Below are 24,937 nucleotides of genomic sequence, written 5' to 3'. Positions count from 1 at the left end.
TGCTTTTGACAAACCTATGTTGGCTTTTTGATTATGACTTTGTTTGCCTCTAGGTGCTCACTGATTCATTGCTTGATAATCTTTTTCAGAATTTTCCCAGGTATTGAAGTCAGGCTGATAGGGCTGTAGTTTCCTGGATCTATTCCCCCCCACCTTTTTTTTGAAGGGAACTGTATCAGCTCTTTTCCAGTCCTCTGGTAGTTCCCTGGAGCTCTAGTGAACTGTTTGTATTTGAATTCAGTATCCCCCAAAATGGCATGTAAATTCAATAAAGCATTGGTAAACAACTATGGCTCAATGCAACATGACAAGTTGCATTGTCCACCAATAGGTTCTTTGACTAAGTTATTTTGGTGATTTACAGTATATAAGAAGACAAATTTTTATTATTTCAGGTACATTGCCCAGAATTATTAGATCTGGTGATACTTAAATTCTGCTAAAGAAGTATACCTTTTTAATGATCCGAGTTATATTATAGACTGCCTTATTTGTGCTTTCCTAAACATGAGCGCAGTGGTTAAAATTATATTTCAATATTTATTCAGATGATCTAATGCTGAACTAAGTCACTTAGAAGTGAGAATAGAGCAGATAATGTAAGAGATTATGAAAAGCTTTATAGAAAATTGGAACTTTTTTGATGATGAAAATCATTGGTAAATACAATCCTTATTTCATTGTCAAAAGCCAAATGTAACAAAGTATTTTGAGTGAAGTTATTAGGAATCAGTTTTTAAATATTTTGTCTATAAAATAATAGTTTTTTTCATTTGTGCAGAACCCTAGAAAATATCTATGGCTGGTTCAGGAATTTATCTTTAAGTCTGGAATTTTGCCAGTAAATTTATTTCCTAGATCCTTAACACACTTATTTGGAAGCTGTTTTGATTTTAATGGAACTTATTTCCAAGTTTAGGACTGCAGCAGTTGGCAAAAAGTCTCTGCTCATCTTTCTACACATGTTTTTCCTTTAAGCAGTAGTATAATTTTAAAGCAGGAAAATATCATATTTTAACAAAAAAGGTCAACTGTCTTTGACAATGCTTTAAATAATCAGAACCATTCCTCTTTCTAACTTCATCTCTTATTATTTGAATAAAAAGAATATTCATTGTTTTTTAGTTTTCTTTTGATTTCAACATTAGGGGTACTTCAAACTGACACAGCATGTATGGCTGTTACAAAGTTGCAGCTCTAGGACTTAAATATTGCTGGCAAATCAGAATAATATTTTTAATAAAAGATAGCAGCTATAATGGTATTTATGGCAAATCATTTTCTTCATATTTTTAGATGTTGCATTTTCAGAGGAATATTCATTGCAAGTAAACTAAAAATGGTTAGGTTTTGAGGCAAGGGAATAAAAACCTAACTCTCATAACCCATAGAGAAATAATGCCATCAATAAATAAAAACCTAAAATAAACCTGCACACTGACTGGAAGGCAACAATTTATTCAAAGAGAATTGACTCAACTAAAATGAAGGGGCATGGAGCATGGAAATACTGCCAAGAGTGTTTGGATAACAATAAGAAAAACAAAATACAGTAATAAGAATTTGTTGTAGAACTCCTGAACAAGCAGAAAGTAAGGATGATGTTAAGTTCGGGAAGTAACGAGGCTGGAGACCAGGGTAGTGACAACAGCTCTTTAATATATGGTGAACCCAGCAACTAAGCTGGGGGAAAAACCTCTCCTTATATACAGTTCTACTGGCGGCTTCGTCCAATCAGCAACGTGCTGATTTCCCGCCCAAATATTTAAAGGTACATACATGAATACATAACACTCCTCCCCTCCCAGAAAACACTTTGCTTCTATTTACATATTATTTTTCGACGTAGTCACGCAAATAACCTGGGCGTCTCCTAATTCTTTCAGACCTGCGCGGTTCAGTCCTGGGTGGTGTTTTGAGCTGGTCGGAGGGGCTTTTTTCTCCTCCCAGCTCTTTCTCTAGGCCATCGGGCCCTGGATTACTTGCAGACTCTTTTTCTTGGCCATCCGGCCTTGGATTACTTTTGTACTTTTCCCTGCCGTTTCCCTCGGGAACCTGATGGCGTCGCTGGACCTCCGGGACCTCAGCTAAGTCTTGCGCCTCCCCCGGGTTATGGTCAACTGTGGAGTCAAATAAGGAAGGGTCATTGTCTGTCTCAGCTAGCTCGGGTTGTTCAGTTATTCGTTTCCTTATCTGGTCTATGTGGCGCCTCCATACTCGGTTGTCTTGTAACTCGACTAAATATGACTTTGGACCGGTTGCCTTTATGATTTGCCCTGCGAGCCAACTTGGGCCGTCCCCATAGTTGCGGGCCCACACTCGGTCGCCTATGCCCATTCCTCTTGTTTTTTCTAGTTCCCCCTTGTAACCCTCTGGTGTGTAATGGGGATTCAAACGGTCAAGTGGGCACCGGAGTTTCCGTCCCATTAATAATTCGGCTGGACTTCTGCCGGTAGCAGTGCTTGGGGTTCTGTGCTGTACGGCCAGAAAGAAATCTATCTTTGTTTGCCAGTCCCCTGGCTTGAGCCTGGACAATGCCTCCTTAGCGCTCCGGACGGAACGCTCTGCAAGGCCATTCGACGCAGGGTGGAAAGGCGCAGAGAGGGCATGTCGGATGCCCTCCTCTGCCAAGTATTCCTCGAACTGGGCTGCCGTGAATTGCGGGCCGTTGTCGGACACCAGAGTGTCAGGCAAACCGTGTGTTGCGAATAGGTGGCGCAGGGCTGCGATTACTGCCTCGGCCGTGGTGGATTTCATGAGTATGATCTCCAACCATTTAGAGAATGCATCGACAACCACGAGGAAAGTTTGGCCATGGAAAGGGCCAGCAAAATCAATGTGGATTCTTGACCAGGGACCTTGGGGTTTTTCCCATTCCCTGACTGGGGCCGTTGGGGGTAGAGGTCTGGACTCTTGGCAAGCCTGGCATTTCCCTACCCTCTCAGCAATCTCTGAGTCCATGAGTGGCCACCACACATAGCTTCGTGCTAACCCCTTCATCCTTACGATCCCTGGGTGTCCCTCGTGGAGGAGGTCCAATACCTTTCCCCTTAATTTATCCGGGATGACCACACGATCACCCCACAACAGGCACCCCCCTTGAGCCGAGAGCTCATCACGTTTTTTGACAAATTCTTTAAACCGTTCGCCCGGCGCAGCGGGCCACCCTCTTTGTACCCAACCGAGTACAGTCCTTAACACAATGTCCCGGTATGATGCCCGAGCCACTTCCTTAGATGTGACTGGGCCAGAGTCCAAAGAGTCAATCAGTAGGATGGGCGTTCCCGGAGTGGGATCTTCGATCGCCCCTGGTAGTGGGCATCTGCTTAACGCGTCCGCATGCCCCACTTCTTTTCCTGGTCGATGTTGCAGCTTGTACGAATAAGCGGCTAAGAATATAGTCCATCGAGTCAATCGTGGCGAAAGTGCCACAGGCGTTGGGCGGTCGCCAGCCAGTATTCCTAACAGCGGTCTGTGGTCAGTCACAATTTCAAATTCCCGCCCAAAAACATATTCGTGAAATTTTTTCACCCCAGACACAATTGCTAGCGCTTCCTTATCTAACTGGCTATAGTTCCTCTCTGGGGAGGACATCGTTCTTGAGTAGAATGCTATAGGGGCTTCTGTGCCGTTTGGGAGTCTGTGGCTGAGCACTGCCCCCACCCCGTAGGGAGATGCATCGCAAACCAGCACTAAGGGCAATGCGCTATGGTACTGGATGAGCAGGCTATCGCTCGAGAGCAGGTTTTTTACTGCTTCGAAAGCCCTACTTTCCGACTTTCCCCAAGACCAAACAGTATTTTTCCCTAAAAGTTTATGCAGCGGTTCAGCAACGGTCGCTTTGTTTTTCAAAAAAACCGCGTAAAAATTCACTAGCCCCAGGAATGCCTGTAGCTCAGTTTTGTTTTTGGGCGCTGGGGCCTTTCTAATTGCCTTAACCTTGCTCTCAGTGGGGTGAATTCCTTTCTTGTCTATTCGGTAGCCCAAGAATTCGACGGACTCTACCCCTATCTGGCATTTGTTCACTTTAACCTTCAGTCCGGCTGACCGGAAAATGCCCAGAACTTTTCTTAAACGCTCCCCCAATTCCTCTACGTTTTCTGCTGATATTAAGACATCATCGAAGTAGGGAACTACCCCTGGGAGCCCTTGTAGCAGTCGTTCCATTAAGTTTTGGAACAGCCCCGGTGCCACACTCACCCCAAATTGTAATCTGGTACACTTGAATGCACCCCTGTGGGTTACAATCGTTTGGGCTTCAGCTGTGTTGGCGTCTACGGGCAGTTGTTGGTAGGCTTGGGCCAAGTCTAACTTTGCAAAGACTTGCCCTTGCCCCAAAGAGTGCAGCAGGTGTTGCACCACGGGAACTGGGTAAGCGCTTTTCTGTAAGGCTTTGTTTAGCGTCGCCTTGTAGTCAGCGCATATTCTAATGGACCCATCTGGTTTTATTGGGGTGACGATTGGCGTCTCCCACTTTGCGTGGTCGACTGGCACCAAAATCCCCTGATTTATGAGCTTATCCAGCTCCTTGTCAATTTTCGGTTTCAGGGCAAAAGGGACTCTCCTTGCCTTTAACCTAATGGGGGCTACCTGGGGGTCTAAGTTGAAGGAAATAGGGGTCCCCTTGTACTTGCCCAGGCAGTCCTTGAAGACATCTTCGAACTCAGTCATGAGTATGTCTTTCAGGTTACAGTCACTTCTGTAGATGCCAGTCACTCCCATGCCCAGTGCACGAAACCAGTCTAGTCCCAACAAACTAGGCAGAGTCCCCTCGACGATCGTGATGGGCAGGGTCTTCTTGTGAGGTCCGTATTCGACGCGGACAGAGGTGGTCCCTCGAACAGGGATTCGATTTCCCTGGTAGTCATGGACCCTTAGCCGTTGAGTTTGCAGGTGGCGCTTCGCGACTGCTGGCAGTGACTTCGCCAAAGTGTCCCATGACATGATGGTGATCGCTGACCCGGTGTCCACTTCGAGTCGGCACCTTACTCCTTCTATTTTAGGTTTGGTGAAGATCTTCTTCTCCACTCGGGTTGAGGCGCGGCCTATGACTATAGTCGTTTGGTTCGAATTCGCGCCTTTCTTGTTTGAACCAATCGCGGGTCGCCTTTCCGATCCCGCGCTCTGATTGGCCGATTTGAATTTTCGGCGGGAAGGTTGGGCCGCTCGACAAACTTGAGCTAGGTGCCCTTTCTTTCCGCATCGCCGACATGTTGCGTCCTTAAACTTGCAGCGTTGGCGCTGGTGTTGACCTCCGCAGCTTCCGCATTCGTCTCGGTCCTCATTGTCGCGTTTCTCGGTTCGGCAGACCCCTTCCTCATCTTCACCGTCGGATTCGGTCTGAATCTCCTCCTGGTGTACTGGAGTTGGCTTTGCGCTCGCCTTTGGTGGGAGAGGCTTTTGCAGTGTCTCCGCCGCTTGGGTGGACATTTCATGTGCTCTGGCTTCGTCCAGAGCGTTGGCCAGCGTTAGGTTGCTCTTTGCTAGCAGCCGTCGCCGCAAACGGATGTCTCTGACCCCTCGGATGAGTTGCTCGAGCAGCACCTCGTCTAGGTCTCGGTATCCGCAGTCCTTGGACGCTTTCCTTAGGGCGGCCATGTAGTCACCGATGGATTCGCCCTCCATCTGTCTTCGCTCTCCGAATTCAAACCGCCGCACGTATTTGGACGGCGTTGGCGCGAAGTGGTTTTTTAGTAAGGTCTGCAGAGTTGGCCACGATACCGATTGTATCGGCGTTGGCTCTGCCAGGGCTTCCGCGATATCAATGACCTCCGGACCACAGTGGCTTAAGAAATAAGCCCTTTTGCGGTTATCTGGAACTCCTTGCAGTTCGTTGGCTTCTAGAAAGCTTTCGAAACGGGTCATATACGTTCCCCATTTCTCTTTAGCCGGGTCAAACGGTGCTGGCGGAGTGTAACTGGCCATCTCCGCTTTTCTGCCCTGTGTTTGCTGGGTTCGGTTCTTTCGTGCTTCAGCTCGGTTCTGGTTCTCCTTAGCCTCGAAATCCCACCTTCGTCGCCAGTGTTAAGTTCGGGAAGTAACGAGGCTGGAGACCAGGGTAGTGACAACAGCTCTTTAATATATGGTGAACCCAGCAACTAAGCTGGGGAAAAACCTCTCCTTATATACAGTTCTACTGGCGGCTTCGTCCAATCAGCAACGTGCTGATTTCCCGCCCAAATATTTAAAGGTACATACATGAATACATAACAGATGAGGTGTGTTGTTTCAAATGACTAAACATTTAAAAGGGCTCATCATTGTGACAATGGGAGATTTAAGCTTTCCTGATATCTGCTACAAACGTAACTTTGTCAAAAGTCAGAAGTCCAACACATTTCTGTCCTTTCTTTGTCATAACTTCATTTGTTAGAAGATGGAACAAAGATTTACTATCCTGAGTCTAATTTTTACTAATAGATAGAATTTTTTTTCATAACTGAGGAATCTGGGGTTGCTGTCTTTGATTTCATGTTGTACCTTGATGAACGTATCTTTTCTTTTATGTACACTGAGAGCATATGCACCAAGACAAATTCCTTGTGTGTCCAATCACACTTGGCCAATAAATTCTATTCTATTCTATGATAGCAAGGGGAGGAAGAAGAATCTGACTTGTATGCTGGGCTTCAAAATAATAAATTTAAACAGATAAACAGTAAATTTAAACACATGGTAGACCAGTTTCGATATCTTTACATTCTAAAAAAGTAATGTTAAGGAAGGATGAGAAATTCTCTAAAAGATGATATTGCAGTGTAGGTATATCTGCAAACAATTTCTATTTAAAAGAAAAATGGAAGATATTTATTGGGACCATTCTGAATATACATAGTACTTTCCAAATTGATGCAAAGAAATTGACTTGTATAGCAAAGGCCAGGGTGCTTGTTCTACGAAGGACACAAAGCAGTTGCCAGGTTCGATACAGGTTGAAGCAAAAAATGTAAATGTAGAAATGTCCCAAAGACCTCAGAAAACATTTTCAGGAACATCAGAAAGAAATGATTGGTAACAGGTGATAAAAAGAAGGAAGCATTCTTAACTTGTCTTTTATGTCTGCTCTAAGAAGGGAAACAAATCTTTAGTTGGTCTTACTTCCAATACAGGAACTCAGGCTAATCAAGGAAAAGGTAAAATATCACCTAGGCAATTCAATGAATTTATGTCTCCCGGGTCAAGTGAATTGCATTCTATCATACTAAAAGAACTAGGAGAAGGGATTTCAGAAGTATTAATTTTATTTTTCGGAAGTCCTGGAAAAACCTAGAAGACTGAAGGAGAATAAATGTTAACCCTGTTTTCAGAAAAAGGAAATCAGGGTTTTTACAACTTGGTAAGTATTCTGGCCAAGGTCCTCCAGGAGATAATTAAACAGCTTATTTGTGAGCACTTAAGTAAGAGTGCAACAATTAGGAAGTTAGCTAAAGATAAACAAATTAACCTTGTCTCATTTTTGACAAATTTATTAAGTTGCTTAAATTGGGTGAACATTGTTTGCCTTGTTCTTACCAAGAAACATCGGTAATAAACTAGACAAAAGACAAAAATAGTTTCATGAATAAAATGGTAAAAAAATGGCTAAGTGAATAATTTAAATAGCTCCTTGTTGGATTGGGAGGTAGAATCATCTATGTCTTGGGCATATTCCAACTTTTTATTAATGACAAGGGTGAGGGGATGATAATCAGATTTGCAGATAATATAGTACTAAAAGGTATAACTACTCCTTTGGAAGAGAAAAATAAAGATTCAAAGAAATGAGCTGGGACAATGAAATAAACAATATGAAATTCAGCAAGGATAAATATAACATCTTTCATCTGGGGTAAAAAAAATGAATGGTAGAAATTTAGAATGGCAGAGATCTGACTTGGTAGTAATACATGTGAAAAGGATCTGAGTATTCCAATAGATTGCATTAAATATGAGATAAAAGATTATCAACTGAAAAGTAGGTAATATTCTGAGATTTATTGGCAGGAAAATATTTAAATAGAGACTGGACAGTCAGTGTTTAAAATCAGATTATGCACCAAATTCGGAGTTTGCTTAGACAACCTCAAGAATTCTTTCCAGCTTTATGATTTTATAAGTATGTTCGCCACCTTGGGGAGGGAGGGATGGAAGGAAGGAAGGAGACAGACAGACAGACAAGCATACATACATTAACTTTGCCTCAGTTTTTTACAGTTTGGTTGAATGCTATGTGCCTTATTATTATATGTTTAATTTAAAATATCATGCATTATTATATTTAATATTTATATCAAATAATGATATCAAAATGTAAAAGAGGAACATATATTTAAAATAATTATATATAACTTAGTTCATTATTAGTATTTCAGAAAAATTCAACATTTGCAATCTCAGTTTTTATGAGACTTAAAACAGTTTCCTTGCTAGTCTTAAGTATCCTATGGAAAATACCAACTTCCACTTGTTGCCTAGACAAGGAAAATGAGATTTTCTTGATAGGTAAATAACATATTCAATATTGAATATTGCAAATATTGAATGTTGCATATTCTAGTAAAACCCTTAGCAATATTTAGTGCAGTTTTATTTTTAATAAGTGGCTCACGTTTGTTTCTATTACAGATTTTTCCTACAGTTCAATCCTTTTCTTTTGAACGGAGGCTTAAGATTTTACAGAATCCAGTATACATTTTTAATCAAAATTTTAGTTTTCTTATGGCCATCTTTTTTAAAATCAAGAATTGTGATTGACAACTTTTATATGCTAAGAAAATCAAGCTAACTAGCTATCCTCTGATTTACTAATTTCTTAGCATGTTTTACTCATTTGGAAATATGACTTTTTCCTAAACATTTTCGTCTCTTATTAGAAATATACATTTTTTGATGAACCAAAGTATGAAAAACATTTTCAACATATGGAAGCAATTGAGGTAGATGAATATGGACAACCCCCAAAATTTTACGACTATGCGGAAAAGAATGTATTTGAAAAGCCTAAGAATCCTCTTGTAAAAAGTAAACCTCCTGACAGCAAGAAATTAGAACCATCTCTTAAGTGGAAGGCTACAACAGGCACTCGAGAGTATGTAATTCTTTTAGATTTTCTGACAAATATAATTAATTAACCTGAATTTTTGCAATGTAATATTGTTGCCAATATTTTTTTTAAAAAATGAAATTGAACAAATTTAAATTTGCTTTAATTTAAAAGCTTTATTTAAATAAATTGTGCTTTCCAAAATGTTATTTTTCCTTATTTTGTGATTTCTCAGCAACTAGAAAAGTTTGTATTCAAATCATATTTGTTCAATTTAAGTACATGCCTTATAAACAGACATAGGATTTACAAATGTAGGTAGAAACAATTGTATCTGTATGATTTAGAATGGAGCATTTAGGATCCAAGATGTAAGCTTGTGACTCCAAATTTTCACATTTAATAAGCAACTTAATGAGACCTTGAAATTTTAATGCTTTGTAATTGGCCAGTATGGCTGGTGGTTTCATTTATATCATATTTTCTTTTGACAATACAAGGCAGAATATGTGTTTTATTTCTTTCCCTCTAAGGAGTGCGGGCAAGATTGAGAAGAATAACTGGGCAAGACAATAGTGATTTTAAGTTTGCTTCTGAGAATCTGAAATTCTAATGATTACACCAGAACATGTTCTTTACCAGTTACCATTTCACACAGAGAACATCTAATACAGCTAATAAACATGTGCAGCTAATACAGGCAGTATTAGCTCAAACAGCAAGACTAATGTTGATAATTGGCGACTTGGCTATTCACAAGCTAGGCTGAAGTTCCATCCTGAACCAATCAAAGTAGAAGACAGGAGGAAAAAGAGGCTTGGGCTACAAGCTCAAAAAAGAACCACTGAATCAGAGCCGCTGGGAGTTGAGCAGCATATACATTTAATAAATTATTTGTAGTTGGTTACACAGATGATGATAACTTAGACACGTGCCATTTTTTCTCTGGATCTCTAAGATATTCTAATTCCATTTTCATGATTGGTAATATATAACAGCATAGAGAAAAAAATAAAAATCAAATCTATAAGCCCAGTAAATAGTAAAATTCAAATGTATTGCTATCAGTTGTATATTTTACAAGCAAATGTGTTTTCATTGTGGTTACTCTTATGCAAAGTATTAGTTAATTGCTCCTTTTGAAACAAAACTTTTAACAAATTCAATATTCTAGGAATATATGAAGATTGATATGTCATAAAGAATTCAGGTAGAGGAGAGAAGTAGGTGCCTCTCAAGATCTCTTGGGCTCCAGTAACTCTAAAGTCTGTATATCTATGGTCTGGGAGTGATAGCAGGTTTTGAGGACCTCAGTTCTTCCAGCTCAAGCTTGTATATCTTGAAAAAAGGAGTTGAGAAGATTAATATAGCAAGTCTTCTGCTAAAAAAGCATCATTCAGAGGCTTTAGAACAACCGCATTTTGTCTATAATATCCAACCCGCTTGCTTGGTGGAAAAAGGATTCTGTATACACTGCACTTAAAAAAGTAGAGGTAGTTGTTGATTTGCAACTGCAACTGAGCCCAAAATTTCTGTTGCTAAGCAAGACAATTATTAGGTGAGTTTTGCTCCATTTTATGACTTTTCTCACCACAGTTATTAAGTGAATCACTGTAGTTAAATTAATAACACGGTTGTTAACTAAAAGTTAATCTGGCTTCCCCATTGACTTTGCTTGCCTGAAGTTTGCAAAAGATGATCACATGGTCTTGGGACACAGTTGCTGTCATAAATATGAACCAGTTGCCAAGCATTTAAATTCTGATCACTTGACCATGGGGATGCTGCAATGGTTGTGTGAAAAATGATCATAAGTCCATTTTTTCAGTGCTGTTGCAATTCCAAACGATTTCTAAATGAATGATTGTAAATTGAGGACTGCCTGTATTACAGCATTTAATTATGTGTGCAATCAAGATTTTCACTGTGACAGTATATTCAGCATTAGTGATCATTAGTTGTAATGGCCCATCAGTTAAATTCAAGAAAGATCAGAGAAAGGATTATAGGAGGTGCTTATGACTCTTATTCAGAGATATATTGCTGCAAGAATTGCAATCGTTATCCATACAAGTTGCGAATTGCACCATGAACTGAAATGCATTACAGTATTAGAACATTAATATTTTCATCGTAGCTCTTGCGAAGCTTCATACTAATGTCTGTTAAAAGTAATTTTGAAAAGTCAAATCAATAGCTGCAGTAAAAAAAAAAGTTTAAAGAAGAAAAAAGTCCGAGTCTGCTTTTAATATCAAAATGCCATGACCGCAATCCAAGAGAGAATTAACTGTGCTTAGGTCCATTGAAATCATTAGGTTTATTCTTTGTTGCACTTAACTGAGCTGAATTATGGCCCATTTATAATTCTAGATTCAGCAAATTTTGCTGATAATTTGTGATGACATCAGTTCTTTATGCTTCTTTAACAAATTATTCGATCTAAATGGTATGACATTAATCACTTTTAGCCTTTAATGGACTTAGTTCAGAAATTAAAACATTTTTTATATATTCATTATATTCTTAATTGTCAAAGAACAAATGTTAAATCTTTTTAGAGGCAAAGCAGCAAGAAAATCTGATGAAAAAGAAATCAAGCATGCCACTCCAGAAAGCAAGAAAAGATCCACTGGAACACCAACTGTTTCTCTTAAAAGGTACACAGTCTTAATAATGCGTAATTTTCTTTTGCTTGAATTAAAATCACAATTTTCCAACATGAACAAGATAACAACAAATTATTTCAGTGTCTTATATGAGCAAACTGAAATGATTGAATTGTATTTGATGGATGTATTTTAAGGTGTTTACTATTTTTATGTGCAGAAGTCTGTAAAATCAGTGTTAGTCTCAGATATGAACCTTACTTATTAAGTTTTCAAATGGAAAATTTTCTGGTGTTCCCACTTCTCTGCATGATCAAACAGGGAACTCCCAAGCTGAAAATATAAACCTGTTGGTTCTGGCAGAATTGTGTTATATTTGCATCTGCTACCATTTTTCCAATCACAGACAGAGAAATGATGATTGCTTGGCTTATTGTTCTAGTAACTTGGCTCTTAATAGACATTTCCTTAGCTCACATTTCTTAAGCAGTGTACAGCAACAGATTTCAGTTTTGAACAGTGTGCACTGAAATTTAAATACCTGTTTGGAGAGGTTTTTGTATTGTTTCGTTTTATTTTTAGTAATCTCACTTTCTCTCTTCTTCAGTGTTCTGTGACCAAGTTAGTATCAAAATCTGAAAAATAAACAGATACATCCATTCCAACAACTTTCATAATCACATTGTTCCTCCAATTTCACAGTATTCCATCAGCAAAAAATCACGCAGGTTCAAACAAATGATTTTAATTTTTTTCAAAACTCTTGTCAGTTTAGTGGATTATGTAAACGTGATGTAATTAAGTTTGTTATAAAACTTAGCTTATTTGTTTATAATTAGATAAGAATTGATATCTATTAATGAGGATATTAATACACAGTTTTGCATGCTAATTTTATAAAATAATAGCATAACACAGTGAGAACGTATATTACATATGATACATAGGATGTGTCTTCTGATCATTTTTTAATTATTACTATGTTGCAAAAGATTGTTCCAAATATAATTGAAACCACAAAGGATGCTTCATCCTTTTTCTTTTACAAGCTGTTTTTATATTGAAAGATGCGCATATATTACTTCTTCAATTGTTGTTCCACATGAAGAAGAAAGCATACATTTATCTTTAGAGATAAGGTGCTTGCTTAGCTTTGAAAAAATGTTCAGAAGGGGTAAAAGAAGACTTTTGGAAAAGAATTCAATCCATTTCCCAAATTCTTCAATCTATAACTATACTAAAAACAAAAAATCAAAGTTGGAAATGTTTTAACATTTAGTTTGTTCCTATGAGATGATAAACCAGTCTCTGTAATTTCATCTCACCATGTGGAACAGGTAATAATATTGATCTATCTTTTACTTTCTTAACAGTGTTTTAGTTGAGTAATTTCAGGAAAATTATTTCACTTTATTGTTCAATTTATATAACATATTACTCTGGGCAGCTAACAGTAAAAATAAAAACAAGATATATATCTTGGTGTTCAAGAGGAAATGATTCAACGGCATAAATAGTTTCTGATTAAATAGATGCTAGTTTCGTTTATGAATTGCATGCAATTAAAATGATTTGTGAAATATGAGAGCAAGTGCATAGCACTTCTTTAAAACAGTGGAGGTTTTTTCCCAGCATCAAAAATCATATGTGACTATTTTAATGAAATGTTTTAAAAACAGAATTATATTAATAAATTGGGTCATTAAAGAGATGCATCTTGTATTCTAACTTGGAAAACTGAAAAAAGATACTGTTTTAAAAGATGCTGCAATCATCAGTGGAACAACTTGTCTCTAAATCTTGTCGGCGCTCCAACACTGGAGGTTTTTAAGAAGAGATTGGGCAATCATTTGTCTGCAATGATATAGGGTTTCCTGCTTGAGCAGGGGGTTGGACTAGAAGACCTTCAAGAGCTCTTCCACCTCTGTTATTCTGTTATTCATATTGTCAACTGTTATGGAGCACATTTCCAATCTTTTTCAATACATACATAGGTGATCTTAGTGTGGCTTGCATTAAATTTCTGTCTCTTAATAATTTCAAATTCATATACTTATGTATTCTGCTTTTGGTTTAATGTAGTTATCATTTCTAGCTGTGACTATCTCTTTCTTGCTCCACTTTTTTTTCTTTTTTGGTTTAGTAAACTTCCACCAAAAAGTGAAGATATAAGTGAAAGTTCTTCTGAGAGTGAAGAAGAGGATGAACAGCCTGAACGCCATCAGGAAATTAACACTGATTTGCCATCAGAATATTGGCAGATTCAAAAATTAGTGAAATATATAAAGGTAAAAAATTAATTTTGAGGAAAAACTGCAAAGGATCACATTGCTTCTCTTCTGATTAAATTATAAATTCAAAAATATTATTACAGAATCTCTTCATTTTGTTTTTATTTCTCTAATCAGTCTGAATCCTACAATCTTTTTGAACCTTTTGAACCTCTGTTGTAGTAGATCTATAGAATACGATTTAATTTAGTCATAACGATACCCTTTCAGGCCCAATATATTGCGAAACAGATAGGTAATGCAGTGCAACCTATTATAAAGTGGCAAAATATTAAATATTCTAAAATCCATGTTACTTATATATTGAATTTATATAGACATCCATCTCAATGAAATGTCTCCAACATCCTTCAAAGTTGTAACGTAAGAAAAAAAAGAGAGTAAAAACTTGACCTAACAGTAATCATATCATGTCTCAGTGCATGAAGATTTTGCAACAATTTGGAATTGATCGCCTGGTCAATTTTATTTAATTTTTTTCACTTTGTTGGGATTTATTTATTGATAGGTCTATAAATTTAAGTGATCACTTATGGCTTTTGTTTTTATACACAGTTCCCTGCTGGGTTATGTTTGTGCATATGAACCATGTTATAGAACACAGTACATAGGACATAGTTGGAAGGGATCTTGGAAGTCTTCTAATCCAACCGTCTGTTTGTGTAGGAGACCCTATACTATTCCAGACAACTGACTGTCCAGTCTCTTCTTAAAAGCCTCCAGTGATAGGGCCCCTACAACTTCTGATGGCAATGCATTAATCTCACAGTTAGGAAATTTCTCCTTAGTTCTAGGTTGCTTCTTTCCTTAATTAGTTTCCATCCATTGTTTCTGGTCTTGCCTTCTGAAAATTTGAAAAATAAGTTATAATTTTGAAAATAATTTTATAACTATAATTTTGAAAATAGGTTATAATTTTGAAATTATGGTATTTATGCAATAATATAATTTTAAAAGATTAATTATGAAAGATTTAATCCTATTTTCATATTTGAGTCAAATATCCCAAAGAAGCAGCTTGATTCTAATAGTTCTTGCTTCTGAAGTGGCTCTTCCAGTAACTACAGGGATTCATATAGCAACATTAGGTACAAAAAACTCCATTCATTTATTATATAGTAACATATAAAAGCAAAAAGAATATTTCCATAAAAATAAAGTTTCACATCACATCAATTTAATTGCTCTGATGGAAAACAAAAGAATTTTTAAAAAATAGCAAATCCTTTATTTGTTTCATTTTACTGAATTGTCCACAAGTTGCTTGTGAAAATGTTATAGAGTAATTTCTATTAAATTTAAATAATATGACATATTTGGAAGACTAGAAAAAACAGTAGACTTGTTCTCTCTTTGTATTTATATAATTAATTCCAGAACACTTCTGCTTGAATATGAGAAATGTATTAAAATAGCATTGGATTTTGAGTAAAACATTATCTTGTATTAATAAGCTAGCAAATAACATACTGTGTACCCATGGGTGGTCATTTCGTCTTTTAATTTTTTTAAAATGAACCTTAATGCTTTTGCTTAATGCTTGAGTATTGTTTTAGATTGTTTTTATTTAGATTGTTTTTGGCTGTTCCATTGTAAATCATTCTGGGCACCATCAGAAGGAAAATTGGTATACCATTATTATCTTCACAACAATGTAAAATCATGACTGCCAATTCTGTAGCTAGTGTTGGCTTTCCTACACGCTGAGTTCTTCCCAAGAACCTAGGATATCATAATGTATCAGCTAAGCATATGTAATCATCCAAGTAGTCTGGTCTTTTGCAATTGACAGATGGAAATGCACAGATTTTTCCAAATGCTGTCTAAGATGTTTTGATATAGTAATTAAAACAATATTATTAACAATCTCATATAAACAGAGAGACAAATTATTAATCTGCAAATGGACACATATAAAAATGTACATTATGAAGAAAGATCATCTCTTTTTCCTCTATAAATGCAATGCAATATATGTAATGATTTATTAGCTCCAAGAGAAAAATGGCAATAGTTATGTTGTAAGGTCTTTGGAGTTATTTTATGTTTCTAATTAGGTGATGTATCACTGAAGCTTTCCAAAATAAATGTTTGCCCCTTTTTATCTATTTGGATGAAAACCCTCACAATCAAGAAGTAGAAGTGAATTGCTTTAGATTGGCTTACAAAAAAACTTAAAATAAAACATCAGACATCTCTTATATACACCCATAAATGTCAACAGTTACAAAAGGCCTTTTAATTTGTTTCATACTTTTATTGGATGAACTTTTTGAAATAATGTTGCTGGATCAAATTAGTTATTCAGATAACAGCTGGAAAAGTGACTTATGGAAGGATTGTATTAGAAAGATTTCTTTTTAATGATCTATTAACGATAGAAAATAAGTATCATTGATCATGAAAACTGTACAGGAAAAAAAATGGAGACAAAAAAGGACTGCTAGAAGGGAAAAAAATACATATGAGAAAAGTGATATATGATAAGAAAATATAATTAATAATACACCAGCTGAATTATACACCTAACCAAGCAATTGTAGCCATGTTAATCAAAAACCTAAACTTTTGGCACAGATATAACCCTTACCCTTCCTTTGAACCATCACAATTCTCCTAATCTCAAACCTACCCTATTCATACAAGAAACTAACTTGCTCATAGCTTCCCTAGCATCATCGGCAGCAGTAGCATGTTTCTGTGATGAGAGGCTATATAAAGGAAGGCCACCTATTAAAAAACAAAACACCCAAATGCATCATCAAGAATGAAGTGATAATATTCCAACAAATTGCAATCACATATATGGCTGGCAGTATAAATAATATAAATAGAAGTAGGATGGTGAATTTCTACCATGGCAGGAAAAAGTTGGAGAGAGAACCCAGGAGCTGGAAGAAGAGATGGATCACTTGCAAAGCTACAGTATTACAAAGGAATATCAGCTTTCTTCAAATTCAAATAAACCCCAACAGACTGAGAAAAAAAATAAAATTGGCCATCAAAAAGTCAGGCAACATCATGTGATCAGCTCCAAATTGCTGCAAAACCCTCATACACAGAAGTCTGATATGATTACTGTTAGGTCAATATGTTCTTCTTGTTATCACAACTTCGAAGGTGCTAGAGACATTGGCCCCAGTCAATAGAAGAACTAAGAGTCATGATACTCTACCATATCAAAAGAGAGCTTGCTTTAGGTAATAAAAAGATGTAGTTTTTGAGGTACCGGTGCAGTCTGGTGCTTATATTCTATTTATGGAGCTGGTGGTGAAGGGGACTTCACAGTCTTACCCCACCGCCCTCTGTGTTTGAAAGACAAACTATTAAGCAGCAGATGCCAGCTAACCAAAGTATTACCATTTCCCTGGACAGACCAAAAACCACATAAACTACAACCCATAAAGTAGTAGCTAGGTATCTTTTTCTATAGGTCTGCATTATGGACTCAGACTTTCATTTAATACTTACCTGCTAGTCACTCCAAAGCCCACATGCTGTCTTTGAGAAATAATTCACCTTGCTGAAATGTATGAATAACACCCATTCTGTGAATTTAAGAGGTTTGCTTGCTGAATCTTGTTTATTCCCTGAAAGCATTGCTCCCCTCATATTTGAATGCTCTGTTCATATGGTTTAGTTTTTCTTTGGAAAATCTGTTGGCTTTACTGCAATTCAATTGCCCAACTTTTTATTCAAGCTCAGCTGCTTGTTGTTTTCTTGACAGTCTGAAACAGTGATGGGTCTTCCCAGATTAGTCTTGTTAAATGTCTTTTGCAGACATTATTTCAGGCCCAGCCATGACCCCACACCCACTTGTAGCAGCTGCAACTCTTGCCAGATACTAAGAGCAGAACTTCCCCAGATTCCTCTCTATTATCTGCTCTATTTTGAGAAGAATTCAGCACTTTCCTCTGCTATTTGACATCAAGCAGAAACACGGCCAGGAAATGATGTGCCTTCCATACGTTCTGGTCCTGGAGAGGGAGGGAAGGTGGAAGAAAAGAGGTTACTGTTAAAAGATCTATTCAGTGTAGCAGCCATGCTGACTAGTGCAGTTTCTATATGCCATGTCCTTCAAGTTATGGGTAATGTATACTTTAATTGTTCCTGTAAAATGAAGAGAGGCAATGTGGATATTTACCTCCTTTCTAATACTCAGTTCTCTGTGATGACAAAAAGAGAGTGGGAAAAACAAACTGAAACAAAGGAGAAAGTAGCATAATTCTGTGTTTTGCTTTTCCTCAAAGTCCATTGTGTCTTTTGAATGTTGATCCCTTCTCACTTAAAAAACAACATGGAATTGATGGATAGGCATAGTGAGGCTAGCCTTACTTATTTATAATAGCTCTCATTTTTTAAAAACCAGGCTGAATGAGTTTTGGCTTTCTTGATAAATTAAATCATTTTTATTCACTCTGGGCTGGATGTTAATTTGATAGAGCCCGCGGGCTAAGTGGGACAGCATCTTATGATGTAATTTACATTTCTTTTGCACAAGTATATGAGTTCTCTGTAATTTGAATGCTGCTATCTGTTGGCTAAACCCCACCTCTCCTCCCCTTCAAGGTGTTTTAACAGGGTATAACCATAAGTCTAAGAGGTAATCAATGTGGTGGGATTATTATTATTATTATTTGAGGAAGAGAGTCATTCTAATTTGTTTGAAGGAGGAAGTAATCTCCTTCTTAAAAAGGTAATTCCTTAAGACAGCTGTGTTTGCCTAGTCTCTAACTCTTCCCTTTGAAGCAAGTTTGGTATGAAGGCATTGGGAACCAGTTACAGAAGATTACAGAGGAAACAAATTACTTATGATTTTCAGTCAGGATTCTGACCAAATCGTGGGACATAAACAGAATTTGTTACTCTACTACAGGTGTGTCAAATTCATGATGTCACATTGGTGTCACATGATGTATGGGGACTTTTTTTCCCTTGGCTAAACTGGGCATGGGCATGGGCAGCTTGTGATGCATCCAGCCCATGGGCCGGGAGTTTGGCATCCCTGCTCTATTAGCTGACTTAGATAGGGGAATACATTGTTTGAACCTGTGAGACCTTTCAACCAGGAGTATCCTGGATCATCTACAAGGGTTGGCAGCAGTGAACACTGTTTTACAATGATTCTGTGCTTCAGTCAGTGGTTCCTTGTTCATATATCCTGGAGGAAAGTGTTCGAGTTCATGAGAGGCCTGCAAAGAGTTTGACAGCATCAGAACTCTTTCCTGTGTTTTTTTAACCACTCGTAAAACCACTGGGAGAGATCATCTATCAGTTCAAGGTGATACATTATTAGTATTACTAGACTGATGACACTTACTTACAAAGCAAGTGAGCCAAACTAGCAATGCTCTGAAAGCTCAGAACTGGTGTCTGGAGGTTATAAGGATCTGAATTGGACAAAACTATTTCAGATTAAACCACATCAAAACAGAGTTGCTTGTTTTCACCAAGCATCTAGTAACATTGGATTATGTGCTAGATGACAGTCTTTCTCTGTGGAGGCCCTGTATGGAACTCTGTCTTCTATTTTCACAGAACTATATTTTGATACCTTTGAGCCCTTGGCTCCTGGTGGTCCCAGTGGTATTATTCATCCTTTGTATTTAACTTTTGGATTTTATCATTACATATTTTTATTTAATATGTGGCTGTATGTGTGTGCCTAAAGACATCAGGGATTGGGCAGCTCATAAGCACTGTAAATATTGTACCAAAAAATAATGGGAAATAATTATTCAAAATAGCAGTTAGGAACAAGACAGGTCATGTGTCAAGTGCTCCAACAGCAACTTGGGTAAGTATTCCAATGGGATATGGACTCAGACTTTTCCTATATAAATACATTTGCAGCTCTACAAAACTAAGAGGTCAGAAAGTCAGGATGTAAAAAAAATGCCTGAGAGAAGTTTGAGCAGTAGTGCAAACCTAAACTCTGAACCCAGTCTGGAATTTTTTCCTCTATATCATACAATTTTGTTTTCATTCTTCATTAAAAAAAAAACTGGTGATGGTTTTAATTTGAAGTTTGCTACATGTATTCCTTTGTTACTGAGACATACCAGGCTTGACGGTGTCAGTGCTTAATTAGCTCTTAAACAATACTTATTTTCCACGCATTACAGACATGTAATGTGAACATTATGGAATCTGTGATTTTTATCATGGTTATGATTTTCCACTGGCCCTGGTTATTTTAATCTCTGTGTTTCATTCACTGCCAGGCTATAACCCAAGAACTGCAGAGGATTCAGGAAATGGGACAAGAAGTTATTCCATAACTCTGTAATACTCCTTATAACTCATCACTAACAAGTTGCAGCTTGACCTGTGTTGTGTAAAACAAAATGAAAAGTTGGATCAGACAATGAATATTTAATAAGATATTATTCCTATTAAAAATGCACCATAAAACCAAAGCTGAAATAATTGTGCCTTTATTCTAGCAAGTAACACAAGCATATCCAATAAAGGAGACTAGATCATCACAAGCATATCCACCTGCTTAAATCAAAGTGATGTAGGGCAACTAAGTGAGAAATTAATACGCTCATAATTTTAATACAGTATATTCAACTTAATAGTGTATTTTCTTTCAATATAATGAATGGAAGCTGAATTAAGTTACCTACAAAAATTCATTTGTAGACAACATATAAGCCACAAGTTAGATTTCAAGCAATAATCTAGATTTTTCAGATTCTTTTGTAAGGCTAACTTAAGACAACTTGACATTAAAATTAAAAAAATCTGGTAGTACTGTAATAGGACTGCTCAGGAGGTTAGAATGTGAATGAACTGAAACAGTAGAATTATCTGCCAGGTTTTCTTGGCTTCAGTCCTCCAATTGAGTCAAATACCAAGGAACAGAGGAATATCTGTTTCTTTCTTGGGCTTTTAAAAAATGGCAGATATTGTAAGGATAAACCAATGGTTTGTAATGTATTCCTGCAAACATTTTGTATGTTTGATGCCCCCTTTTAATAGTCTTTGCCTGGCAAAAGTAAAATATGACTAATTGGAACTTGTTTTGTACTAGGGGTAGAAAGCTGAGGGCAATGTGGTTGGAAACAAGACATTTCATTTCTTTTTTGGATGGGATTTGGATGTTAGATAATACCCTGAACAGAATTCTGCTGGAGCCATATGGACTCCAAGGAGTCTGTGGAGCTTGCGAACTAGTCCCATTGTATTAACTGACAGAAATTTCTGTAAGGAGAAACAGAGGCCTCTTTTTTCTACTTCTCTTCTTAGTTTGGCTTTTTCAGAAGAAAAATAAGTAGGCCAATTTTAGATTTGTAATTGTTTTATATTAACTAATGTTTGTGATGTTCTCACATACCTACCTACATTTTTTTGTTTTAGTAGAATCTTTGTTATTGTTCTTTAAGCCTAGTGATGAATGAAATGAAAAATGTTATAAATCTGATCTTAGAAAGGTGGTTTTTCTTTAGTTACGGCTGTTACTTAGTACAATTCTGAACTTCATCTATCATCTAAAAAGTGCCTAGATTTTTTTTCCTCCAAGCATGCCTTTAATTATTTTTTGAGTTTATATTCTCTTTTCATTTCAGTTTGTGGATATTTGTGCTGAACTATCCTATAAGTGGAGCTAGATTTTTAGAAATAAAATCTGCCTTTAATTTAAAGCTTTAAAGTTAAGTGTTGCAGTGCCATAGAACTTATTTTGCATCCATCATACTATATCCAGTTTCAAAGGTTTTAACAACATGATGCAGTTTTTGTGTACATTCAATAAAGAACTAACAGTTTCCATGTTGATTAAAATCTACTGTTGAAAACTTTCTCAAATAGCTACTAGGCAGAAAAATAATTGTTATGGTAATCAATAGTAATGGTTATAATGTAACACAAATGTATGAGAGCATATGAAAAATATTTTATGGGTTTGTTTTAAAATATATATTAAACAATGGAAGCAATTTTTGCATACAAATTTCATACAAAAAAACCCCAGATTCAGTCTTACAAATGTAAAATTAAAAGAAACTTTCAAAAGTTAAAATTGTATCTTCTCTTCTTTAGTTTATTAAAATATTTCACTGATTTATCTGTGATAATTTAACAAAAATAGGCTTTTATTTTATTCACCTCACTAACAAATCCCACCAAATTGAAATATGCACATTGCCCTTATAATTTTGCTGTATAATTTTGTTTATCTTGGTGTGTCTATTCAGTAAAACCTGTAGTAAAACCTATTTTACCCTATATTATATTGATGGTCTCATTTATAGGCAGGTAACCAGACGGCTACTGTAATTGCATTGTGTTCAATGAGAGATTTCAACTTGTCTCAAGAAACGTGCCAGTTGGCAATTAGAGATGTTGGAGGTCTCGAAGTGCTGATTAATTTACTTGATACTGAAGAAATCAAATGTAAGGTGAGTTAGTTGCATAGTGAGCATTATTTTTAAGGATTCTACTAGGTTTCACGCAGGGTGTTCATTTTGACTTCCAAATCCTTCTCTTTCTTTTAAAAGCTCTGTGACTATCACTCATCTTGTAACACTGTGTATTTTAACTGAAGCTTCATAAAGAGTCTTAACATTTAAGTCATGGGGAAAATTTAAGGAATTAAAACAATTAAGAAATTATGCATGAATTACAGGGAAATTTTGAGAATCCTTTTGGCTTCCATGTAGAGGGATAATGGAAATCAAAAATTCCTTGGCTATTTCCTTTTTGCATCCTCGCATAAACTTTCTTTAGAGGCTTTTGCCATCATATCTAGGAATCAAAAGAATTTCTTTCTTCAGCTTTGTCATCACTTGCACTCATCCACATCACAGTCATAATACCTTCTTCTCATCCCATGAGTGAAACAATCATCCTTAGGAGTATTTAAGTTTTAAAATAATATATTACACTTTAAATCAGTACCATCCCACCTCAGCTTCAAGGTGTGTGAAATCTGTAATGCTTTGTTACCCATTATCTCAGGCAAGGTCAGCTGATAAGGAAGATTATAGGAGTGTTTGGATATGGGCCCACTCCCAATAATCTGCTCATTAACCAGTCCCTGCCACAGCTACTTCCCTTATAGGTTTTTCCCTTTTCACTAGTATTATGTTCTTTTCATCCTTGTCACTGTTCCTCACCCTTACCTTCGACACCAACTTTTTTCCAGTTTTCTAGAAGGAGCAAAGAAGAGCAGACTGCCAGTATTTCATTTTCACAAGAGAGGATGGGGGTTATTTTGTTTTCATTTGTCCCTTATAATCACTCTTCCATTCTTCTTTCAAATTAAGAGTGTGATCAGTTTCAATTAGTCAATTTCAGTTCTTTGGCAATATAATTTCTAGACAATTCTACAGTTCCAATGGGCCCGGGGTTCTCTTTTCTGTTACTATTTCTGTGCTGGCATCATTCCATATTTTATATTAGTCGCCATTATTTTAAACTTGGGAGATGATTTAATGATGTAGGATGAGTAGACAAGGATAAGCCACAAAAGAGAAGCACAAAACTTCTGTTTTCTCTGCTGGCTGGTTAAATTCTACAAGGGGAGAACAACAAAACCAGAGAAGAAAATAATCACCCTGCCTACAATGAATAGCACAACCCCCAGTCAGAATTACACCACTTGATATTGATTTAGAACAGGTGCTGTAGAAGCAGGATATGAGTTGGCAGTGCTACCATTGTTCGACTTCTGGATGGGTGGTTTGCCTTTCTTCTTTTCCACTCTGTAATCAAGTTGCGTGGAAGAAAGAAAGACAAGTAGCAACTCCTGTGGCATGAAAATCTGCATATTACAGATAATCTTCAACTTACAACAGTTTGTCTAATGACCGTTCAAAGTTACAATGGCAATGAAAAAAGTAACGTGTGACCTTTCTTCACAGTTGCAGCGCCCCCATGATCATGTGATCAAAATTCAAATGCTTGACAACTGGTTCTTATTTATGATGGAGACAGTGTCCCAAGCTCATGAGATAACCTTTTGCAGCCTTCTGATGAGCAAAGTCAATGGGGAAGCCAAATTCACTTAACAACCGAGTTACTAACTTATCAACTGTAGTGATTCACTTAGCAACTATGACAAGAAAAGTCATAAAATGGGGCAAAATTCAGTTAACAAATGACTCAAAAGAGATGTTTTGGCTTCAACTGTGGTTGTAAATAGAGGATTACCTGTATAAAAAACTTTTTTAAAAAAATAACCTGTACTCTAAAAGAAAGCAATCCATAACCATGCATTTTTTCCCATTAGATTGGTTCATTAAAAATCCTGAAGGAAATTAGTCAAAATGCTCAGATAAGACGTACAATTGCTGATCTTGGAGGATTGCAGATCATGGTTAATATACTTGATTCTCTAGATCAAGATCTGAAGTGTTTGGCTGCTGAAACAATAGCTAATGTAGCTAGGTTCAAACGAGCCCGAAGAACAGTCCGTCAGCATGGTGGAATCAAGAGACTGGTAAATTGCTTATATACCCATATAAGTTTTGGTATCAGAATTTTATCTTAATTGTATCTTTTTTCCTCTAACAGTAATGGGGAATTAAATGTTGTATACCAATGTGGTGAAATAATTTCCTTTTTCATGTGACAAGGTCACTCTGCTTCTCCTTTTTTTAAAATGCCACTATAGGGCATTGCATGTCAAAACAATTAGACACAGGAACAGTTTTTTCCCTCGTGCCATCACTCTGCTGAACATCTAATGCCACAACACTGTCTTATGTCTAAAGATAGTTACACATGTGGTAGGGCTGCATTACTATTAATCTTCTCATCTATTACCTTCTACTATTGGTATCTTATGATTATTTTACTTTGCTGTTGGCATGTACGCTGAGATCTTATGCACCAGAGACAAATTCTTTGTGTGTCCAATCACACTTGGCCAATAAAGAATATTTCTATTCTATTCTATTCTATTCTATTCTATTCTATTCTATTCTATTCTATTCTATTCTATTCTATTCTATTCCATCCCATCCCATCCCATCCCATCCCATCCCATCCCCTAACCTACCTTATAATAG

At 36.8% G+C, this 24,937-nt stretch overlaps 1 protein-coding gene and 1 long non-coding RNA gene across 2 annotated transcripts in view; one reads left to right on the top strand and one right to left on the bottom strand.

Moving 5' to 3' along the window:
- The window catches only part of LOC131197754 (homeobox protein Mohawk-like), a 192,885-nt gene that overhangs the window by 11,517 nt on the left and 156,431 nt on the right, over positions 1 to 24,937 (top strand). Inside the window, exons 8-12 of the mRNA XM_058182203.1 lie at positions 8,853 to 9,067; positions 11,581 to 11,679; positions 13,772 to 13,916; positions 22,178 to 22,324; positions 24,157 to 24,366. Coding sequence (XP_058038186.1) covers positions 8,853 to 9,067; positions 11,581 to 11,679; positions 13,772 to 13,916; positions 22,178 to 22,324; positions 24,157 to 24,366 — 816 coding nt within the window. The remainder of the gene's footprint in view (positions 1 to 8,852; positions 9,068 to 11,580; positions 11,680 to 13,771; positions 13,917 to 22,177; positions 22,325 to 24,156; positions 24,367 to 24,937) is intronic.
- Positions 9,773 to 17,480, bottom strand: LOC131197758 (uncharacterized). The gene is made up of 3 exons (XR_009155023.1): positions 17,391 to 17,480; positions 12,170 to 12,263; positions 9,773 to 10,360 (listed from the first exon to the last, which is right to left on the bottom strand). It is a non-coding gene; the product is annotated as an uncharacterized LOC131197758 (long non-coding RNA).

Source organism: Ahaetulla prasina, chromosome 4 (assembly GCF_028640845.1).
Source record: "Ahaetulla prasina isolate Xishuangbanna chromosome 4, ASM2864084v1, whole genome shotgun sequence".
In the NCBI taxonomy this organism is placed as follows: Eukaryota; Metazoa; Chordata; class Lepidosauria; order Squamata; family Colubridae; genus Ahaetulla; species Ahaetulla prasina.
The sequence above is the reverse complement of the archived record's forward strand: the minus strand, read 5'-3'. Positions and strand labels throughout refer to the sequence as shown.